Source organism: Nothoprocta perdicaria, unplaced genomic scaffold (genome assembly GCF_003342845.1).
Source record: "Nothoprocta perdicaria isolate Ctin4 unplaced genomic scaffold, notPer1 scaffold_713, whole genome shotgun sequence".
Taxonomy (NCBI): Eukaryota; Metazoa; Chordata; class Aves; order Tinamiformes; family Tinamidae; genus Nothoprocta; species Nothoprocta perdicaria.
Window position 1 is genome coordinate 18,336 of NW_020455992.1, and position 747 is coordinate 19,082.

The following is a 747-nucleotide window of genomic DNA, read 5'->3' on the forward strand; positions in this document are numbered from 1 at the left end:
GCTGCGGGGCTGGGCGCTGCAAGGTGGGCACTGCAGGGCTGGGCGCTGCGGGGCTGGGCGCTGCGGGGCTGGGTGCTGCAGGGCTGGGTGCTGCGGGGCTGGGTGCTGCAGGGCTGGGCGCTGTGGGGCTGGGCGCTGCAAGGTGGGCGCTGCAGGGCTGGGCGCTGCGGGGCGGCCCATGCGCTGCTGCATGCGGCGCTCACCCGCCCGCTGCATGCCCCAGGCCATCCACGAGGGCAAGAGCTGCCAGCAGCACCAGGAGGAGCTGCAGGCGCGGGCGCGCAATGATGCGGCCATGCAGCAGACCAGCGACATGCTGCAGGTAGGGGCGTGCAGCGCGGCGCTGCGGCGCTGCAGCGCACGGCTGCCCGCTGACGCCGCGGCCGCCGCAGGCGCTGCTGCAGCTCGGCGAGGCCATGCGCTGCCCCACGTGCTGCATCGTGGTGCAGAAGAAGGACGGCTGCGACTGGGTGCGCTGCAGCGTGTGCCAGACCGAGATCTGCTGGGTGACCAAGGGGCCGCGCTGGGGGCCCGGGGTGAGCGCGCGCTGCAGCGCTGCAGCCCCCCGTCCCCGTCCCATCCCGGTGACAGCGGCCTCACTGCAGCCCCCCCCCGCTGCAGGGCCCCGGTGACACCAGCGGCGGCTGCCGCTGCAACGTGGACGGGCGGCGCTGCCACCCGCAGTGCCAGAACTGCCACTGAGCACCCGGGCTGCAGCGGCTGCAAGCGGCAGCGCAGGGCCTGCGC

The 747-nt window shown here is 75.6% G+C and overlaps 1 protein-coding gene across 1 annotated transcript in view; it reads left to right on the plus strand.

Moving 5' to 3' along the window:
- The window catches only part of RBCK1 (RANBP2-type and C3HC4-type zinc finger containing 1), a 7,405-nt gene extending 6,682 nt beyond the window's left edge, over positions 1-723 (plus strand). Inside the window, exons 5-7 of the mRNA XM_026050922.1 lie at positions 224-322; positions 393-536; positions 622-723. Of these exons, the coding sequence (XP_025906707.1) occupies positions 224-322; positions 393-536; positions 622-702 (324 nt within the window). The 3' untranslated portion in view covers positions 703-723. The remainder of the gene's footprint in view (positions 1-223; positions 323-392; positions 537-621) is intronic.
- The last annotated feature ends 24 nt before the right edge of the window (positions 724-747 follow it).